The sequence below is a fragment of the Vanacampus margaritifer genome, chromosome 9 (genome assembly GCF_051991255.1).
Source record: "Vanacampus margaritifer isolate UIUO_Vmar chromosome 9, RoL_Vmar_1.0, whole genome shotgun sequence".
NCBI classification, from domain to species: domain Eukaryota; kingdom Metazoa; phylum Chordata; class Actinopteri; order Syngnathiformes; family Syngnathidae; genus Vanacampus; species Vanacampus margaritifer.
The window spans coordinates 26,505,486-26,524,641 of NC_135440.1; the positions used below are offsets into that span (position 1 = coordinate 26,505,486).

At 40.5% G+C, this 19,156-nt stretch overlaps 2 protein-coding genes across 7 annotated transcripts in view; one reads left to right on the forward strand and one right to left on the reverse strand.

Moving 5' to 3' along the window:
• grik5 (glutamate receptor, ionotropic, kainate 5) overlaps positions 1–14,970 on the forward strand; it is a 142,268-nt gene extending 127,298 nt beyond the window's left edge. For 2 of the 5 annotated variants that reach the window (XM_077574847.1, XM_077574848.1), the window contains exons 18-21: positions 2,133–2,358; positions 3,039–3,167; positions 4,183–4,349; positions 8,032–14,970. In XM_077574847.1, the coding sequence (XP_077430973.1) occupies positions 2,133–2,358; positions 3,039–3,167; positions 4,183–4,349; positions 8,032–8,658 (1,149 nt within the window). In that variant the 3' untranslated portion in view covers positions 8,659–14,970. The remainder of the gene's footprint in view (positions 1–2,132; positions 2,359–3,038; positions 3,168–4,182; positions 4,350–8,031) is intronic. The other 3 variants (XM_077574849.1, XM_077574852.1, XM_077574850.1) reach the window with 3 other exon arrangements.
• Positions 14,971–15,260: 290 nt separating this feature from the next.
• On the reverse strand, positions 15,261–18,791 carry LOC144057374 (uncharacterized). 2 transcript variants are annotated; one of them, XM_077574853.1, is made up of 5 exons: positions 18,705–18,791; positions 18,119–18,439; positions 17,893–18,016; positions 17,702–17,783; positions 15,261–16,349 (listed from the first exon to the last, which is right to left on the reverse strand). In XM_077574853.1, the coding sequence occupies exons 1-4, from the start codon at positions 18,757–18,759 to the stop codon at positions 17,705–17,707; spliced, it is 579 nt and encodes a 192-aa protein (XP_077430979.1). In that variant the 5' UTR covers positions 18,760–18,791; the 3' UTR covers positions 15,261–16,349; positions 17,702–17,704. The 2 variants fall into 2 exon arrangements, with proteins under 2 accessions (XP_077430979.1, XP_077430980.1); XM_077574854.1 differs by lacking the exon at positions 15,261–16,349 and adding an exon at positions 17,511–17,671 and having other exon boundaries at positions 17,746–17,783.
• Between the last annotated feature and the right edge of the window lie 365 nt (positions 18,792–19,156).

Genomic DNA, 19,156 nt, shown 5'->3' on the forward strand with positions numbered 1-19,156 from the left:
TCAAGTCCGTGGACTTGATAAGAATAATAATTTGATCAGTTTTTCTTTCTCTTTTGATTGATACTGCTTCACTTTTGTGTTGCATGGAGCGCACCGACTTGACATCGTCTTTAAGGGTTGATTTTGGAATGGAGAACTGCTTCACTTTTGTGTTGCATGAGACCAGTAACTTCACAAGAATAACACATTCGGCCAATTTTTGTTTCACATTTGGATTTGGGGTCCAACTACTTCACATCTGTGTTGCATAGAGTCCACCGACACCACAGCATTAAAAAATGTGATACGTTTTTCATTTATGTTGCAATTCAGAAAAGAACGCATTTTTCGCGGATGGAAATCTAAGCGGTTCTCAGAATTTTGAGCTTGACTTTCTTTTTCTTTTTTTTTAGCCTGTAATTCCAACACAAGCCGTTCCCTCTTCCTCAGAGTCCCCCAATGTCCCCCGATAAAATATGTAACGGCGCACTCCAGACACTTAATCCTGTTGCCGTGTTTTTCCTAAATGCTGAGCCGCCTCCCGCGTGCGCTCCCAGCGAGCCCCGCCCACCCGTAGCGCGGATGATGATGCATCGGCTCGCCGCCGCCGCCGCCGACGAATAATGTCTTCTCTCGAGTCACCTCGCTTTTTCTTGCCTCCTCCCGTCTAGTTGGCACTGATGTCACCGCGTCATTATTCACACTGGATTTTCATCTACACACACAAACACACATTCTATCCTGCCCGTTTATCCACCATGCACATTTATTCCCTCTTTTCTTATCGCTCCATGTCTTTCCCTATCTTAGCCCGCATGTCTTTTAGCCCTTTTCGAGATTCACAATGCTTTTTTGTCGCAGGGGTAGTTATATTTCAATGACATGCGGCTATAATGCCTTCATCTGTCACTGAGACTGCGTAAATTTGCAGGACTTAAGATAATCAATATACGAATGTCATTTAGTGTTTTACATACTTGGCCGATAATTCAGATTCTGATTATAAGGCGGATGACCAACCATACAAGGGAGTAACCCATCATCTTATTTTCTGCACGTCTTATTCTGTTGGGGTCACAAGTAAGATGGAGTCTATCTCGGTTCAATTACAGTGAAAGGTTGACTTAAATCCTGGACTGACCCGGTCCAACACACGAGGCAAACCAGACACTTCAATGAAATTCAACACAACTTTTGTTTTTGTTTTGTTTTTAAGATGAATAAAATGCATTTTTGTGTGTATATAAATGTGCGTATGTATATTTGATACATACAAAAACAAAAAGGAAAAAAATATGTACCGATACATTTTAAAAATGTGTCTTCTTTAAAATATTTTTTAACTTGAGCCATTAGTAGACCAGGTTAAAAAAATATTAAAATAAATTACATTACATTTACTGTGTGATTTAAAAAAAAAAAAAGTTGGGAAGTATTTAAATTTTATAATTCTTCTTGGAAATCTTTTAGGGGTAATATTGATATTAAAAAATATTCTGTTTAATATCATTTTTATAATTGTACAGTTAAAAAAAGAAACAGTATGGCAAAATAATAAATTATAACAAAAAAATTACAATAAACTGGTTGAAAATGTTACCTTAATTTGACCCAAAATTAGAATAGAAAAACACATAAGACAAAAAACACTGAAGATGTCCTACCTTATTTCAAGGTATTGCTACTCGCGGAGCCGTCTTTTGGCCGTTTTACAATCAGGAACTAGAAATTAGAAAGTAAAAAAAAAAAAATCTATTAATTTCATGCAAGTTTATGGAAAATGCAATATTGGGATGCAGCTCTTTCTTTAAAATTATCCTTCATTGTTTTTTTTTAATTTTATGTATCAAATGTATTGCTACTTGGTATCGGTATCAGTGACTACTGGAGTTGAGCACTCGTAGTGGTATCAGTCTGAAAAAAGTGGTATCGAACATTCTTAATATATAGTATCAAAATATACAATAAATATAAAAAGTCTACACACCCCTGTGGAAATGCCAGGTTACTATATTTAAGAAAAATGAGACCAAGATAAATCCTTTCAGAACTTTTTCCTTTGTGATTTTTCTTTCATTCTTTTATTTTAACATCAGAAAAATGTCAAATTCGCACCCCCAACACTTACAATTGTCCCCGTTTTTGCCCGGCAGAACTCTCGCTACCAGACGTACCAGCGCATGTGGAACTACATGTACTCCAAGCAGCCCAGCGTGTTCGTCAAGAGCACGGAGGAGGGCATCGCCCGCGTGGTCAATTCCAAGTACGCCTTCCTGATGGAGAGCACCATGAACGAGTACCACCGCGGCCTCAACTGCAACCTGACGCAGATCGGAGGCCTGCTGGACACCAAAGGATACGGCATCGGCATGCCGCTGGGTACGCGCCGCCGACGCTGGCGTTTGTTGCCGCCGACGCCGGCGTTTGTTGCCGCCGCACTTGTAGCGAGGAAAGTAGGTCATCTTATCGCCCGCGTGCTCCAGATCCATTTATCTGCACGCTAGAATCTTAATCAACAAAAAGAATCTTTGAGTATTCCAATATACGGAACAGGCGCTCGCGTTTTTAATTAACACCGTGCCGCCAATTTATTTTTCCATCTAGTCTTTGAACATAATTGAGTCACGAAGAACACGAGTGGGTTAACTCCATTTCTGTCATTTTGCAGGGAAGTAATTTCAAGTTTTATAGCCGCAATAAAATCTGTGGGATTTATATTTGGGTGATTAATGGTAATGATTACTTCCTCTGGATACGTGTTTTTACTGAAATTGTGGTTTCCGCAGATATGGGCATTTTGCCTGATATTTTCACGTGGACTGCATAATGGATATTCATATTGGATCATATTTCTTGCCCTTTTATCTGCAACTTTTGTACTGTCATCGTCACTTCCGTAGGCCGGATGATCTGTAATTGAGTTCCAAGCCCAGCTTGTGTGTCAGCTGCTGTGATCGTGGCGTTAATCTGCCATCAATCCTCTTTTATTTCCACCATATGACAAAGGCAAAACACTTGGTGCTTCCTGCGCTCTTCACTCGTCACGCTTTCTGCTTCAGGTTCGCCGTTTCGAGATGAGATCACGCTGGCCATCCTCCAGCTGCAGGAGAACAACAGGCTGGAGATCCTGAAGAGGAGGTGGTGGGAGGGAGGACAGTGTCCCAAAGAGGAGGACCACCGGGCCAAAGGTCAGTTTTAACACTTTTTATCATTTTATTAGAATTCTGTTGGATAATAAATACCATAGTCACATTTTTTCTTGGAAAATTGCCCCTTTATATTTTTTTCCCGTAATATTGCAGATTTTTTCTTAAAAAGACAATTTTAGTTGTGATTTTGTTTTCATACAATGAAAACTATATTCTTGTAAAAAAGACGACAACACTGTTTTTCTCAAAAGACTGAAATTTTTTCATGAAAATTGACTTTCTCTTGTGAAATACTGACTTTTTCACACAATTCAGACTTTTTTTTCTTGTACTATTAAAACTGTATTCTCATGAAATTCTGGCTTTTTTTTCCCTCTCACAAAAATGACTTTCTTATTGTAATACTTTTTGTCTAGACAAATCAGACCATATCCTCATCCAAATAATGTTTTAGCTTTGAAATTCATATTGATGCTTTAGTTCTTGTAAAAATGAATCTCATAAAATGTCAACTTTATTCTTTTAATTAAATGCTTTTTCCTCTTACAGTTGTAATTTTTTCTAGCACATTTTTTCCAATATTAACATTTTTATTTTGTAAAGTATATGTAAAATGACACCTTCATTCCTGTAAAATTAAGACGTTTTCTCTTATTTTTTTATTTTATTTTTTTATTATTTATTTATTTTTTTCAGGCAAAATTGCAACGTTAAAATCGCTAAAATGATGTCTTGTGTCAAAGGAAAACGTTTTATATTAAATGTGATTTTTTTAATTTCCTATCTTTTAAAAATGTCAACTGTTTCTCATACAAATGAAAACGTTCTTTTCATAATATGGCATTTATTCTCACTCTATCATTATCTTTGATTTCACATCATTATATGATTTGATAATAATGGAGTTTTTTTTGTTCTTGTTATATCCCGGCCATAACTGGAAATCAAAATTCAAACAAATCTTCTACAATAATTTATTATCATTCAAAGAAAGCTTTGCAATTATTTTCCCGTTGAGAACGTGGTGGCCTTTCTTTGTGTGTGCGCGTGTCAGGTCTGGGCATGGAGAACATCGGTGGCATCTTTGTGGTGCTCATCTGCGGCCTGATCATCGCCGTGTTTGTGGCCATTATGGAGTTTGTTTGGTCGACGCGCCGCTCGGCAGAGACCGATGAGGTATGCCCCCATACCTGCCCTCGCCGAACCCACAGACACACCCCAGTAGGTTCCCATGGCACCCCGCCAACCCTTTTTCCGTTTTTTCTTATGTGTTTGTGTGAGCATGTGTGCTTTTAGGTGAGATTGGTTCGATTCTTTTCCGGATTTGTCTCCATTTGTGCGTGATGTGACACTTTCTTTGGGGTTCGTGTCTGTTGTGTGCATGTGAGATGTGATATTTCAGTCACGTGACCGATAGGTATAACGAGATAAAGTACTAAAACCTGCCCTGATGGAAGGCTAACATGCTAACCGCTGGTATGCTAACGGCAATATACAGTAGCAACCTCAGGTTTGAAAATGCTGAGGCAAATAAGGCCTTTTCACACTGCACTTAGTCTTCTTGGTATTCGGTGCAGAACCGCGCACAAGGACGAGAACGCTTGCCCATATTTGGAAGTGCTTATGTAACAGGAAGTAACAGAGAGGCTTTATTTGCTGTTTGGTCTGTTGCCGTTAGCATTCTGAACTCACCCGGCGAGCCCCTCCGCTATTGGATGCTAAGTGTCCCATGCTAGTTCAAAAGGCTAATAATACTTGATACACAGCTAACATGCTGTCAACCGTGTATTAAGACACTTTGTCAAAATGCTAATTTGACTGGATAAGATGTTAACCTGCTACCAATTTGACAAGACATATTTGATCATAATCCTCCATCATGCGCTGTCGTCAGCTTTTGTTACTCTCAGTGTAGTTAAGGTTTATTTTCTAATATGAGTCAATAAAAATGCGCACAGCAGCAGATCCCCCCACTGCCGCAACCCAACGACAATTTGCGGCCATTTTGCATGTCTCGCCTGCTTTTAAGGTCAATGTGCACCTCCGAGTGTGAGCGTAAATGTCACCGATGTAGACTTTGTGTACTAAATGCACCGGCACGGAGAAGCAATATTGTGAGCTGACAATATTTGCTTGCATAATGCAGAGTTGTGAGCCGACATTAAATGTCACGATGTATCTCCTTTTACAAGCTTCACATCGGGGGTTCAAAAAAAAAAAGTGTGGTCTGGGGAGCCCCCGCCCGGTGAGCCAGCGCTTTGGCTTTTGAAAAATTATTTGAAATCACAAACCAGATTTCAACGTTGTAAAGGGGTTTCACATGGTTTTACATGATACGCTGGTATTCTTCGTCTTCCATCTTTTGGATTACTTCTTCCTCTTCTTCTTCTCCCCCATCTCACTGTTGCTGTCTCTCTCGCTCTCTCTTTCTCTCCCTGTCCATCGTCTGTCCATCAGTCTGACAAAGAGTACTGTTTCTGTTTATGTGAGCTCATGACCTTTTCTTTTGAATGCTGTTTGTAGTGTAGCAATTTGGGTGAGAAGCGTGCGTGCGTGTTGCTGGCCTGCCTGAGCGTCCATGTTGCCATGATGAAGTGTCCATGAACTAAAGCAGCGGTCCCCAACCACACTCAGCCGCGGAGCGGTACCATTCTGGGGGCGGGGAGGGGGGGTCATTAGGTACCGGGCCGCACGGAGATTCTGACCCAAAAGAGATATTTTACCTGAAAGAAGTTTTATTTTTCAAAATCAGGTACCTCGATATTTTTTTCAACCATTAAAATTGCATCATCAAAGACAGAAGCCATTTTCAACACTTTAGATTGCTGAATAATTTGCAAAAGTAACACCAACATGTGTGGACTGACCGATATGGGTTTTCTAAAAATATTACATTGACCAAATTGTGACTTATGAGGTTTCGGCCCGACACCAGCGATATGTTATTCAATGATTTTTCTAAGAGTAGAAGGGAAAACTTCATTGTTGTACGTTTATACTTGTTAACAGAAATTCAACCTTTTAATGCCAACGACGTATATATTCGTCAAATACATTTTTCCAAAGCGTGAAAAAGGTCTTGTCAAGCTTGTCCGGTAAATTCAGGTTTGTAAGCCATTGCAATGAGAAACGATTATGAGGGAGACAAGTGTCAACATGTTGCAAGTCCAACAAATCCCGGCACCTCAGACTGTAATTGTGATTGTGAGAAAAGATGACACAATTCCGTGAGTGAATGACTAATGCGATATGAAATAATCCAGTGACGTTCGACTTGAATCGGCATCGCTAACGGAGCATTTTTTAGTTTTTACGTCTGTAAACGAATAATTATTTTTGCCTTATTTTTGTTGTTTTACAGAATGAGGCATCACAAAAAAAGGTTAGCGCCAATGTTGCTCTTTTGTTTCTTTTCATGAAAAGCTCATATTCCCCGCTTTGTGGTCCGAAACCTGGTGTTTTTGGCTGAAACCAACTCATGATGTACTACTACGAAAGATTGGAAAAAGCTAGAGACGAGCTTTTTTTTTTATGGTGAGAAGAGTCTAGTTGTTTGGTGCTAAATTTATGTTACAGAAGACAATATCTGTTCAGTCTGAATGCTCTCAAATGTTCCCGATTATATTGCCGTTCAATTATGAAGGTGTCCATTACCCCCAGTTTTGCGCAAAAGCAAGCTAGCAATGGAAACACATGATTTAAAAAAAACAAAACGCTCAAATATCTTTAAAAAGTTTTTACGCTCATGAGGTAGTTTTTGAGACGTGTTTCGCAAAAGTCTAATGGAAACACTTTTTGCGCATTCCCTGTAGTCATGAGGAAAGAAAGTAGGAAGTACGGGGACGCGCTATCGTGTCGGTGTTGATTCCTGAGGGGATAACAAGTCTTTTTAAGGACAAAGCGATTTAGCTCTAAAGCCAATATGGCGCCGCTCATTGCACGTTCCATATGGTTGCATGAGAAATGGCCGTTACCCCGAGCAACGGGCTATCGAGCGACATACAGCGCACGTCCTCGTTGAAATCCATCCGTCCGCACCACAACACAAGTTATAAGTGGGCAAGACGGGACATTACAAGAATTGCGCCTCAGAAGCCAAACGCTCTTCAATGGAAACACCGACAAGTCGAAATTGTACTTTATCGAAATAGTACAATATCGCTTTTATTTTTGTCAAAAATTTGTAATGGAAACGCAGCTCGTGACTCTCAAACGCCACAGCTCTCGCCCAGACACTCACTCATCAGGCCCCGCCTCTTAAAGGCATATGCATGTACACAGACACAACCATACAAACTGTATATGTTCTATACGTTGTATGCTGGCAATTTGTTTTTGTGATGACATACATTCACAGTGTCATTTTAACAAAGTGTGTTTTAAGACGTTGAAATGTCCTTAAAGTATGTGAGAGGGGTAAAATTACAAAGATATTTTTTTTTATTATACAATCGCTCTCAATACAAAATTTTCAACCCCCTCGATCAGTGAGGTTTCATTCAAATTTGACTTATTTCTGTGCTGGTCCGTCAAAATGTTGCTTTTGTGAAACCGGTCCGTGGTGCAAAAAAAGGTTGGGGACCGTTGAACTAAACGACATTGGGTGTTGCCGTGTCTCTGGATTGTAATAACTCTCTCTGCTTTTTGGAAACTCTTCCCATCCCGAAATCCATTTCCCCTTCATTTCTGTCTTTCCACCTCCGCTGCTCCTGCACTGTTTTTTTGCATTGTGTTCATCCTTTGGGACTCGTTTCCACCTCATTTTTTTTTTGCTTTTCCCATTCATATGGCGTCTTGTTCCGCCGCTTGCCTACTCTTTGTCCTTCTTTTCCGTCCCTTTCGTCTTTACTTCCCCGCCTTCCCCTCCTCCTCCTCCTCGCCCCCTTCCTGGTTGTTCTTATAGGTGTCTGTCTGTCAGGAGATGATCACCGAGTTCCGAAACGCCGTCTCCTGTAAGAAGAGCGCCCGCCTGCGCCGCCGCCGCCCCCTCAGCAGCTCGGCAGCGGCCCTGCGCCACCCCAACCGCATCGCGCTGGGGGCCCCGCGGCCCTTGCGCCTGGTCCGAGAGATGCGACTGAGCAACGGCAAACTCTACAGCGGAGCCGGCCCCCTTACCGGCGGGGCCAGTGGAGGAGGAGGCGGTGCGGGGCCGCCCGATCTGGGCCCAGGTCCCCAGCGGCTCCTCGAAGATCCCCTCGGAGCTAATGCCACCCCTCCTCCGCCGGCGCCCACCCCGATGATGCTGCCCAGCCGCAGTTGCACCCACGTGAGGATCTGCCAGGAGTGCCGCCGCATCCAAAGCTTGAGATCGGACAGCAGTTTGGGTTCCACCATCACGAGGATACCGCCGTCGTCGGCGCCCCTGCCCCGGCTGCCCCCGCCGCCTCCCCCGTCCTCGTCCAACACGGACAGCGAGGGCGGAGGGGGTCCAAGCCCCAGGCGGCTGCACAGTCCCCCGCATCACACCGCCCGGCCCATTCCTCTGCAACAGAACCTGAACAAAGCAGACCTACTGGGGGACCAGGCCTGAGGGTGGGGCCAAGGTACTGCTTGATCCCAAAACAGGGGAAACTAAAAAATTTAAAGTTTAAAAAAGACGGGCAGGTAAAGGAATGAAAAAACCAAGTGGACACAAAAACACGGATACTTGAACCCGTTGCCCGGGTGGCCCTGAAGCCTGCCGCATGCGCTTTTGAACACTCCCATTTGGACAAAAACTGATGGAAGTGCTCATGGCCAGACCGTGCGTTTTGATTCTGTCCCTTCTCCACGTGAGCGAGGTCTTTTTTTTCTCCCCTTTTTCTTCCACAGACTCTTCCTGGAAGCTAACAATCCTGCTCGCTGGAGGACGTGTTGTACCTGTATGCCGTTTTAAATCCAACCGAAAGACTTCCTGAGGATTATTACATGTCTTATTATTTCTTTTTGTTGTTTTGTTGATATTCGTTCTAAGTGGGAGTTCAATCAAAAGCCTTCTGTGTGACAATTGCGGTGGATTATGACAACAAGAAACCACGGCGGCCAATTGTGATTGAGAGTTTTGTGTCCCTCCCTTTGTCGCTATTGCAAGGACGAAATCGCAAGAGTCGGGTCTGTAGTTCATTCTTACCAGTGTGTGTGTGACGTGTATTTAAAAAGTGAGAGGGTTCAAAGTGAGCAGAACCCGCGGTGAACAGCACAGCAGCCTTCTATTAAAGTCTAGCGGGAGGCTTTAAAATGGGGAAATGAATGTCCCTCGTTATCCGGCTCCCTTCCCCGGGAGATATAAGGTACCGCAGAAAGACGCTTAAAAAGAAAACGAGGACTTTATCTTCTGTGATTAGACGGGTCCTGATCCTTTAATTCTGGGCATGTTTTTAAAGGGGGTTTGTTAATGCGCCAGCAAGCTGCAACTGCAGCGACAGACTTGGCTGTCCGGCACGAAGGCCTTCAGCCAGAATGATAAACTCGACACAGCCTCGTCGATACCGTCTCAAGCTTTTGATTGCCTAATTACTCCCCTCGCCCGGCCGAGGGGGCAGCGCTTCGGAACGGCGCACGTTGACGGCATACCGATGACTAAACTGAGAGGAAATACATGTTTTTCCGCTCAGGCAAAAGCACTCGTTCCTTTTTAATTGCAAATTGTTCATGTTAGGGACGTCCTGCCGTTTGCAGCAAAACGCTCAAGCGCTCGATGAGCTTGAAAGTTTGCGACGCTGACGTGAACGCTCGGTCGATGGTTCAAGGCGCAACGGCTTTGTGCCCACTTCAGCCCATGAAAATCCATTTGCTCGGCTTGACTTTCAATAGTGGTGACATTTCGAACATCTGTCAATGTCCACTTTTTCTTATTGCTAAATGGATGTGCAGTTGCTATGGTGACTGGTGTCCCTGCTGGACACCCTTTTTTTTGGGGGGGGGGGGGGGGTTAACTATTCTGCTACAAAACAACTACCAGATATTTAAAACTGTACTGAAAAGAAAAGTTTATAGTAATTATTAACAGACTAATGCTACATTCAGACCAACAGTGGGGGGCGCGTTTCCAGCGGCCCGATTGCATTGTAGTAACTGGGGGGGGTCAGCGATGGCGTGCCCGGCGGCGCGTTTGGGGCATTTCCGCCGATCATTTCGCTACTTCGCCCATTTCGTCAGCGTTGGCTGAATTGAACTTTCGGCGCATCAGCGACAGCCAATCGGTGTCGAGATAGTCCACGTCACCAAATAGGTCACACAGCAAGACAAGACACAGGAAGAAATGGAGGATAGCTTGATCGCTTTGCTGGCACCTGGAGCCAAACGACACGGCGAGCTATGAGTACCGAGACCGGGACAAAAAGGAGATTGCTTGGAGGAAGAAGCGCGGAGGTCGGCTTATCTGGTGAGTTTGTTTGTTTAATTGTGGAAGTGTAAAGCAAGCTAGCAATGCTACGCTAAAGTTAGCAACACCTACCAAAGCGGAAATCCCTCCTCATCCTCTGTTGCGGCGCTGAGTGAAACAAATTCCATTGAGAAACTTGCAAACAAACACGAGCAAGGCCAGCATAGCGTCGCAATATTTTCGGTACGGTCTGAACGTAGCATAAGCCTAACTGCGTGAAAACTCCAAACCCCTTCGCCACACATTAAGGTTAACTTCCTAAACCACCAGCACAGACACCCTTTAAAACCGGTCTCCAAACTCCAAACCCCTTAAAATGATCAATAAACCGTAATCCATGTCTTTAATTTGAAGCCATTAACACAAGTCACAATGTTTCATAACATTATCTCATATCGTTTAACTTGAACTCTTAGCTGTTCTGTGTTTTTTCTTTATTTTTAAACCACAGGACGTTATAGATTTGTAGACAAGATGAAATTTTTTTTTTGCCATATTAGCTGTTCATCGCCCCACCAACACTTAACTCATTTGCACCCAAAAACCGATAAATATGTTCTATTTTAAATATTATCATGCTCCCAAAGACGTATTCATATGTTTTTATGTGTTTTTATGCTAGAGCATACAGAAGGCTCTGAAATGAAAAGAATGGTTGAAGGAATGGTAGTTATTACAAAAATGGCCTGCAGGTGGCAGCAGAGTATAAGAGATCAACCAGGGCCATGTTGCAAAAAGCTTTGTCCCCTTCTGGATATTCACAGATTTGTGAATAATGATGAAACTTATATATTATATTATATATTATATTCTAATGCTAATTGCTGCAAAACAAAAGCAGATAGAAATATTTTTCCTGATGAAAGAAGACTCTAATCTTTTTTTTTTGGTAGGTTGCATGTTTTTATATTCTGTGGGCCTTGCAAAATTGCAATTACTTCAGTCAAAATGGCTGGGATTGAATGAGTTGAGTTCCTTCTAAACCACTCATAACCTAACCTACTCCAAAACCCTTAAACCTTGTCCCTAAACCAACAACCCCTCAACATTAACCATAAAACCTAATCCATATCTCTTAGCCTTCACCCTAAACCATTAACATTTTTTCCCCAAAACCAATAAGTCAAATCTGGCCACAGGTACCACCAACAAATCCCCCTTGAACCCTGTCCTAAATACAATGATGATCCCCAAACACTCTTGAGCCTTCATTCTAATCCTTCCCCCTTGATGACCAGCACGATGCCCCTTAAACCTTAACCCAATCTACTGCCAAACCACGAACCCTAATCGAAATCACTTGCCTCTTAACCATAAAGACATCATCTTAGTCACTAACCTCTGAGCCACTAACTGCCTAAACCTTGACCACCAACCCTTTCAAACCACTCAACTCTTTGACCTCTTCAGCAAACCTAAACCCCCTGAGCACCAGCATCGCGCCCTTTAACCTTACCCCTGTGGACTTCCAAATGAGACTTTATCCATCTTACATTTGAATCCTTGTCACCAAACTTTATAACCGCTTAATCCCCTGACCGCCAAAACCTTGATGGCAAACCCGTTGACCGAAACCCTTAACCATGAATCCCTTGCCCATGAAGGTTCAGCTGCCAAAATCCAAAACCCAGAACCTGAACCCAAGAGGGCCTATCTCATGAGTGGAAATCTTGCCACGACTAATCAGTTGCGGCAACGACAACCCAAACATGTTTGAATTGACCACGGTTTGTAATCAGCAGGAGACCACATGGAAATGTCTCCACGTGGTTTCTAATCTGCAGGAGACCACATGGAGACGTCTCCACAAGCAGCCGAGACCCGAGTCACCATCAGGTCACCGATTAATCTCCAGGCCTGTGAGCCCTAAGCAACTACAACTTCGTTTTTCACTAACAACCTGGCCAACCCCCTTAACTCTTTGACTGCCAAAAACGTTTAATAACGTTTAGTAAAATACAAATGAGGGCTGCCAAAAACGTTAAAAGACGTTAACTATGATTTTTTAGTTTTTTTTTTTTGGGAAACGGGTGGAGGAAAGCCTTGGCCAGCTGTGCTGAAAGTATCAAGCAGATCGAGTTAGTAGTTAGTGCCATCATTCATGGGAGAAAAAAAAGGTGTCAAATTCACTAGAGTGCATGAAATATCGTTTCACAAAACGCTTGATTTCTCCGTATTTTGGTCCAAAACAGAGCATTTGGGTGAAACTAACCATTTTCTATTGTTGATTACTGAAAAATGGAATAAGGTGGGAAACAAACTTTTTTTTTTCTGAGTTCAATCTTTCATTTGGTAGTATGTGTGTTTCCATAGTCCAAACACAAAATTTTCTGTGGACCTTGAAAGATCAGTCAAAATGCTTAAATCAGCTGGCACCCAAAGGATCCCTTTTCTGAAAACGGTTGTCAGTCAAAGAGTTAAACCTTTTCTTGAAGCCTCCTCATTTCAACTCCGAAACGTAACAACCTCGAACCCTTCAATGACTGTGACAAGCTTCCATCTTAATTTAGACAGATTACGGTACAAGTGGCCCTTTTGCTTGGAATCTTGTAGCCGTCAAGAATATGGATAGAACATTTAAGGCCAGCCATGTCGAGGTCAGTGGAAACAACATCCATGTCTGCTTGTCCTTCAGTTCAGTCCCTAATTAGCTCCCGAGACATTCCCAGGATCGCCCAGAGGAAACTTACTAAAGGCAATTTGTTGGATGTTGTAAGAATCCCAGCTGGCTTGTTCCACGTTCATGTTCGTTTTGGTCCCGTCTTTGAAGTTGCTGACGCTCGAGCTTGTGAATGTAACTGTGACAGCCAGCGCTTTCCATTATTTTTTTTTTCCTCAGTTAACAGTTGAGCACTTTCAGATGATACCGTGAGAGATTTTGCTAAAGCGGGGGGTACACACGTACTGACAATCGGAGCAAATTGCAGCTTTTTACCGCCCCTGCAATCAAAGCCCGGATTCTCGGATGTTTCTAAAAAAAAAGTTTGTCCTAAGGGATTTGTCCTATGGTGTGGTGTTGTGTGTCTAAAAGTGTTTTTTTTTTCTCCCTGATCTAGAAAATGTCTTAAGCAGATACTACACATGCCAATAATCAGGCCAAATTTGAGCATTTTGCCTCCTTTGCGATTAAAGTCCCGATAGGCCCGATTCTCAGATGTCCTTAACGATTATGCTGATGTGTGGGGTGTTTTCCTCCTTGATCTGAATAATGGAGCATAGTCAAACGTACCAATAATCCAGCCGGATGTGAACCTCCTAAAAGGACAGAAATGTAAGCAAAATTTGCTCAATTTGAGCATTTGCCTTCCTTGCAAGCAAAGCCAGCAAAAGGTCCTTTAAATGTTTCAAAGACATTCTGAAGATGTTCTTAAACTGTTTTACTTGTTGCAAACAGTTTTTTTTTTTTTTTTTTTTACATGATCAAAATTCTTTGTTCACAAAAAAAAAAAAAATGTTTACACCCTTTAACGAACCCTGACGAAAAACCGACATTTGCAAGGTTCGCAAAGCCTCGCAAACATTTGCCGCTCAGTGACATACTACCTTGAAGAGATGATTCGTCCTCAATCTATTTGGACGACGGTCACGTCCGACAATCGGAAAAACGTGTCCAATATTTGAGTCGAGCCATGCACTCTTTGGCTGTGATATGCTAACAGTTAGCCTAGCTTGTGCTATTAATTCTACTGCTTTGCCATTTTGTATTTTCTGTCAATTTGTTTACCATGCTGCCTCTTGCAGGCCGGTCTTGGTACTACAACAGACATCATTTTGCATGCGGTGTTGCTCATCTTGAGTACACCGCATGATAAAAGAGACAGCAATGAATTTTTTTCTCATCATGTGTTGGTCTCTGATGTTGGATGTTAAAAATCTGATTGTGTGTAAACCTCTTTCATGGCAAGCTTCACCCGAGCGTTAAGTGCAGCAGGCGATGTAAAAAAAAATAATAATATGGCAACCAAATCATTACCAGGCCTCACAGCAAGCAGTCCGCGATCAAACGTGTCACCCAAGAGCATTTTGCACACAATGTGTTCTTTGTGTAACGATGACTTTTTTTTTTTTTTTTTGCTTTCCATTTCTATGGCAGCTTCAAACCAACGCCGTCATGAGGCTACAACGAAGGTCAAACGTGAACTGCGGTCTCGGTATGAAAATCAGCGGGAAGGGAGGGTCACAAAACAAATTTGTTGTCTCAAGTGGTCACTCACACAAAAGCAGGAGGCGCTTTTGTTTTTTGTTCCTTTCTTTTGGATGGATTTTTTTCATATTTCTATACTAGTGCTAAATGGTTTATTGAAACAGTCATGAATATTCTGATAACATTGTTGCTCTTCTTCCTGTTGCTGAACAAAAGGATCTTTATTGTGCGTGTGGGTGATGGCGGCAGGAGGAGGAAAGGGAAGTCCGCTCGCCCTGTTGTGCAAAACTCATAGACAGATCAGACTTGTTTTGGAATAAAATCTTTCAAACAGACGCCACCGTCACACGTCTTGTCACTTGGAACGCGAGATTGGCAATTCGTCAATGGCAAATATAGGCCTAATCGGACCCAACTTTCAGTCAAAACTTGGCTCATTTTATTGAAAACAACCCAGAAAATTCTGTCAGATTGTCGACTTGGGTTAGTTTGACCTGCCTTTAGGTCAAAAATTGGCTCATTTTCTATAAAACAACTTAGTTTAACTGATTCACTGCCATTGACGGCTATAGACGTCAAAAATCCATTTGAACTATTTCTATTAGTTTAACATTTTTTTCCCACTTTTGTTAACAAGAGTATGAAAACCTAGATTTTTTTCATCGTATATTTAGAACAGAAATAAAATTTGTGATTAATCGTGCGTTAACTAGTGAAGCCATTCGAATGATTACAATTCAAACTTTGAATTGCCTGACGCCCCTAATTTTTAATCATCTTTTCCTTTTTTAAATGAAGGACTACAGAAATCAGTCACAGTTGATATGCTGAAATCAGAGGATTTGGACAGTTTTATATTTTAAAAAATGGCTTCATTATTATTGTTATATATATATATATATATAAAGATTATTTTTAGAAAAAATTAGGGGTGTCAGGCCATTAAAATTACTTCACTAGTTAACTCACAATTAATCGCAAATTTTATATCTGTTCTAAATTTATAATAAACATGTTTTTCTAAGTTTTCATACTCTTGTTAAAAGTGGGAAAAAAATGTTAAACTAATAGAAATAGTTCAAATGGATTTTTGACGTCTATAGCCGTCAATGGCAGTGAATGAGTTCATTTGAAGTGAATATTTTTTATTTTTTTTGCACCAAAAAAAAGGGTAATTCCAAAATTAATTAAAAAAAAACTAAAAAAAAACAACGTTTTGGTCAGATTCTCTACTTGGGTTAATTTGACCAAAAATTGTCATTTTGTAAAAAAACAACTTAGATTCAGTGTTGTTTTATACAAAATGACCCTTTTTTGTTTGTTTTTTAACCCAAAATTGGGTCAAATTGTCCCATTAAGTGTATCAGTCCATTTTGGATCCATAATTGGGTTACTTCTGACCCAACTGTTTTCAGAGTGCAGCCTAGAGTTGTCGCCCACACAACAACAACGCTCACCATAGACAAAAATCTCAGCGGGTGTAATAAAAGAGCTTTCTTGAAGCTCGTCATCTGGGTTGCAGGTGTAATTGCCGGCATCTGACACCCTTGATGACCAATCATTCTTCCGTCACCTCCAACCGGCGGCTCAGATCAACGTTGCTTCAAATCTCCACGGAGCTGTCGTCATGCACAAATCGATGGGGGTTTTCCGCCCCGTTCAATGTGTCGATGATATCCGTCATGTTGAGATCGTTCGGTCAGCCAACAACAAACTGACGGGAAAAGACGAGAAGAAAATGTGAAGTCATTCGGGACGACCTCGTACCTGCATACCATTGAAATGATGCCGTACACAAGTGAAATATTTTGCTCGCATAAGTGAAATGATCTCATTTAGACTACTGACACCGAATTGTAGTAGTTTGTCAACTTCATGTACAGAAATGGTCTTTCGGATGAACGCTGGCAGTATCGGCTCCAGAGCGCATCCGAAAACAATGTGTGCTTAAAACTCGATAAAACCGGCATTGAGTGCCTTCCAATGCGGACGTGTGTAAATTAAACACATGGCTTAGCTTTGGAAGAGTTGAGGTGGAATATGTGCACTTTTTCTACATGCGACGGCTTTTGTACTCGCGTGTGCATTTTCAGGTCACATCCCTCAAACGCCAGCTGAACCGAGCGGGACTTTTGTTTTATGGAGCGTTGCGATATCTGGATACGAGATCATCAGAGTGAGAATGAAATTAACGCATATTGTTGTGGAGGTGCCAGTTTCCATTTATTTGTTCAGGATTATCGAGCAGTAAATTAAAAAAATTAAAGAAAAAATTATATATATATATTTATTTATATATATATATATTTATTTATATATATATATATATTTATTTATATATATATATTTATTTATATATATATATATATATTTATTTATATATATATATATATATTTATTTATATATATATATATATATATATATATTTATTTATATATATATATATATTTATTTATTTATATATATTTATTTATTTATATATATATATATATTTATATATATACATATATATATATATACATATATATATATATATTTATATATATATATTTATTTATATTTATTTATATATATATATATTTATTTATATATATATTTATTTATATATATATTTATTTATTTATTTATATTTATATATATATATATATTTATATATATATTTATATATATATATTTATATATATATTTATATATATATATATATATATTTGTATATATATTTATATATATTTATATATATATATTTATATATATATATTTATATATATTTATATATATATATTTATATATATATATTTATATATATTTGTATATATATTTATATAAATATATATATTTATTTATATATTTATTTATTTATATATTTTATGCTGCTCCTCGTGCTATTATTAACAACAATATCAATGAAAATGACTATTAATAAAAAATAACAATTAATAAATCATTTGAAGTCGACGACAAGATGTCGTCCTCTTCTTCCTCTCGGTTGTTCCACACCAGCTGTCGTCAACCAACGCTGACGTAGTTGGAGGAGTCTGTATGCGGAAGGAACTTTTTTAACTCACACGTTAGGAAATAACGGAGGAGGAGCCAATGTGTTGTTTCTCACTTGAGTCAACGCTGTACTTGATTTTAAATGCCTTTCGCCTGAGAGAGATAAAAAAGAAGAAACAAAACACAGTTGTCACTTCTGCTTTTTTTTTTCTTTTCTTTTTTACTCTCCACATGGCAGAAACATCACAATTTGAAGTGTGACCTTATTCTGAGAACGCTGAGGCAGGTGATGATCGCCATCGCCACGATGATGAGCAGAAAGACGCCCAGGGCGATCATCCGTGGCATTATGTCCATCCGTGGCGTTATGTTCACGTCGTCCGCTTCTGTAGCATATTTTTTATGGGTATAAAATGAGGGCAAATATTATGTATCCGCCCCCCACACACACTCACGCACACAATGCCCAGCCAGTTAACATCACTCACCACAGACGACAAGCTGGGTGGTTTCTTCACTGCTGCAAGTGTAATTCCCGGCATCTGACACCCTCACGTCCTTGATGACCAATTGTTGACCGAGCACCTCCAACCGGTCAGCGAAACCAATGTTGCTCCTAATCGTTACGACGCCCATCTTGCTCCAAAACCTCCTGTTTAAATATTCCTCTGGAGTCATTCCCTGGATGTGCCAAAAGATGCGCGACGTTCTCCCCAGTTTCAAGTCATTGCCAAGCGACATACACTGCAGGGTCACGTTTTGGCCTTCGTACACTCTTACTTTTTTATGTACAGTCAACTGACAACAAACTGATGGGAAAAGACAAGAAGAAATATTGTCATACAATACACCAGGGTTAGAATCCTTAAGGATTTTTTGCTATAGTTTTGATTTTGTTTTGACTGGAAAAAAAATCAAATCAGTTATTTTTAATTACGCTTTAGAGCAGGTTTGATTTGTTTTTATTAGTTTGATTTGTTGTGGAAAATTCTTTATTTGTTTAGTATTTACAGTATTAATTTTAGTATTAGGGTCACTGAACTATAATTGTCAAACAAACAAACACAAACTCACCCCGGGTGACGATGCAAAGGAGCCAGAGCATGGCGAGCCTCAACTTGCCCGCCATTATTACAGAAGAACAAAATGACACAAGCAGAACCAAGTTGTGATGGTTTGCAGTGGCGATCAAAAACAGGAAGTCATAGCCTACATATAATGTATTTTTTAATCATTTATCACAACAGGTTTTTACTTTTTTAGTGAGATGTTTTCCTGGACGTGGGACAAAAATCTATGTTTTTTTAAATGATAGTAATATAATGAAACTAATGAAAGACAGAAAAAAAAACAGGAAGTCACGCAAGTGTTGAGTGGCGTTGTCCTTTCCACTTGTGCAACAGCGACACTGTGCGGCCAAGTGGAGAACTCCATGGCCGGAAGTCAAGCCACTCACTTCAGGTAGCCGCTCACTTCATTAGGTACACTTACATTGGATGGATGGAGGGCGTCCCCCCAGACACGCA

Coding starts and splice junctions, on each gene's coding strand:
- LOC144057374 (XM_077574853.1), bottom strand. CDS start 18,759: ATGGCGGGCAAGTTGAGGCTCGCCATGCTCTGGCTCCTTTGCATCGTC. Junction 18,017..18,118: donor CACCCAGCTTGTCGTCTGTG/GTGAGTGATGTT, acceptor AATATGCTACAG/AAGCGGACGACGTGAACATA. Junction 17,784..17,892: donor CTCAGCGTTCTCAGAATAAG/GTCACACTTCAA, acceptor TATCTCTCTCAG/GCGAAAGGCATTTAAAATCA.